Source organism: Nematolebias whitei, chromosome 1 (assembly GCF_014905685.2).
Source record: "Nematolebias whitei isolate Nwh7 chromosome 1, NemWhi1, whole genome shotgun sequence".
NCBI lineage: Eukaryota > Metazoa > Chordata > Actinopteri > Cyprinodontiformes > Rivulidae > Nematolebias > Nematolebias whitei.
In genome coordinates, this window is record NC_056498.1 from 44,889,172 (window position 1) to 44,891,238 (window position 2,067).

General features: G+C 45.0%; 2 protein-coding genes across 2 annotated transcripts in view; one reads left to right on the forward strand and one right to left on the reverse strand.

The window, feature by feature from the left end:
- The window catches only part of LOC119421085, a gene marked incomplete at its 3' end in the record, with an annotated part of 641,076 nt that overhangs the window by 42,178 nt on the left and 596,831 nt on the right, over positions 1–2,067 (reverse strand).
- blnk (B cell linker) overlaps positions 1–2,067 on the forward strand; it is a 26,787-nt gene that overhangs the window by 16,955 nt on the left and 7,765 nt on the right. The window contains exons 6-7 of the mRNA XM_037688616.1: positions 1,263–1,303; positions 1,377–1,482. Coding sequence (XP_037544544.1) covers positions 1,263–1,303; positions 1,377–1,482 — 147 coding nt within the window. The remainder of the gene's footprint in view (positions 1–1,262; positions 1,304–1,376; positions 1,483–2,067) is intronic.

A 2,067-nucleotide genomic window follows, 5' to 3' on the forward strand; every position in this document is an offset into this window, starting at 1 on the left:
GAAGGGAAGAGAAGAAGGGAAGGGAAAAGAAGAGAAGGGAAGGGAAGAGAGAAAAGAGAAGAGAAGGGAAGAGAAGAAGGGAAGGGAAAAGAAGAGAAGAGAAAAGAAAAGAGAAGAGAGCCTGGAAAGAAATGAGTTGTGAACTGCGTACAACCAGCCAGCTATATTTACATTCATATTTACAGTCGTACAGCTACGACTGTAATATGTCTCCTGTCTCTTGTGAATTGGTGCGTTACCCGTATCGGGTCTTGGGCCATGTATACAGTATTTTGGAGACATGACACGTTATAAAGAGCCGTCACTTCCTGTTTTGAAGAGAAACAATAAAAAAAGAAAAGCCTGCTGAGTACAATAAAAGCTCTGGACCCAGAGTCTGCTGAGTCACTGGTTGCCATGGAGATCCCCGCCTTTCTGAGGGCAAAGAGCGGGAAGTTAAGAGGGGCTCAGGCTGTACTTTGTGTGGGTTCAAGTCCCAGAACAAAGAGAGAAACACTGAGTGAAAGAAGACCAACGTGTTTTATGAAACAACTCCAGATGTGAAGGAACAAGTTGTGACCAGAAATCTGGGACGGTTCGAACGAGTCAAGTTAGTGACGTCCTCAGACTGTGTTGAACATCGTTTTGTTACATGTGTAAAAGGTCCTCCATGGTCAGCTGTGACCAGTTCAGTCATGAAGTCCAACTTCCTGTGACCAGTTGAACCTTTGGGAGATGGTTCTGCTGCGTCTGAGCCGCAGATCCAAACAGGACTCACTGAAACTAGATCCCGTTGGTTTCTACGACGAATGTTTTCACTTTTCTGCTGATTTCGTCCAACGATGAACTTCGATCAGAACACGTTACTCAACTTCATGCATGTCCTCAACTGTGGGAGGAGAGTCTGTGCTTATTAACAAAAGTACATTATTTAATATTTACTGTAGAACAAGTCCAAGTTTGAACCAATGAACTAATCAAATGTTTTTAATCAGATTAGGACTTTTGACTTGTAACAGTTTCACTTCCTGTCAGTTGGAGAAGGTTTTGTTTCTAAATGTTTTTGGTGACGTTCACGAGAAGCGCCCTGCTCATGGTTCACTGGTCAAGGTGACTCACTTCACTGATTCCACACCAGCACGGCTCACTCAGGGAGGGGGGCGTCGTTCTAAAATTACTCTGCTCCAACACCTGCACGGCTAAATGAATCAGACGACGTTCAGAATCCACGTTCTGTTGTTCAGCAGACGTTCTCCAGCTCATTGGTCCGTTTGTTTTTGCAGACAACCGCAGAGAGCACGACCACTCCTCCGACTCAGAATATGTAAGAACAACAAAAATAATGTGACTCGTCGTTTTGTTGTGAGATTTTCTGTGAAAGCAGCTGTTGTTGTCAGGACAACGAGACGTACGAGGACCCGCATGATGACGACAGCTACGAACCTCCTCCAAGCCACAAGGAGTTCATAACGACTCAGTTCCTGCCTCGAGGGGAGTACCTCGGTAAGACGTCTGTTCACCACCAATTACAGGTGCTATCTGTCTGTTAGCAAAATATCTCATGAACCACGGGACACATTTGAACACAACTGTCACAAAGTTACCAGTGGATGTACGTCTACTGCTAATCAAGTTTTAAAAATTCACTAGTTCAACAGAAGCACATAAGTTTTAAATGTATCGAGTTCAAATGTGATGCGGTAGTAGCTGTGGAACGTCAAGGACTTATGGTCCACTGTCCACTGTCCAGTGTCCACTGTCCAGTAAAACTGGGAGTGTGGTAAAGAGGTGAAGAAGAGAGTCCAGGCAGGATGGAGTGATGGAGAAAAGTTTCAGGAGTGATTTGTGACAAAAGGGTGTCAGCAAAGGTCAAAGGTGAGACCAGCTGTGTTGTATGGTCTGGAGACAGAGACATGGACAAAAAGACAGGGGACAGAACTGGAAGTGTCAGAAATGAAGACGTTGAGGTTCTCCTTAGGAGAGACAAGGATGGAGAAGATCAGAATGAGATCATCAGAGGTACAGCACAGGTTGAACAACTGGGACAGTGGTTTGGACATGTCCAGAGGAGGGACAGTGGTTTGGACA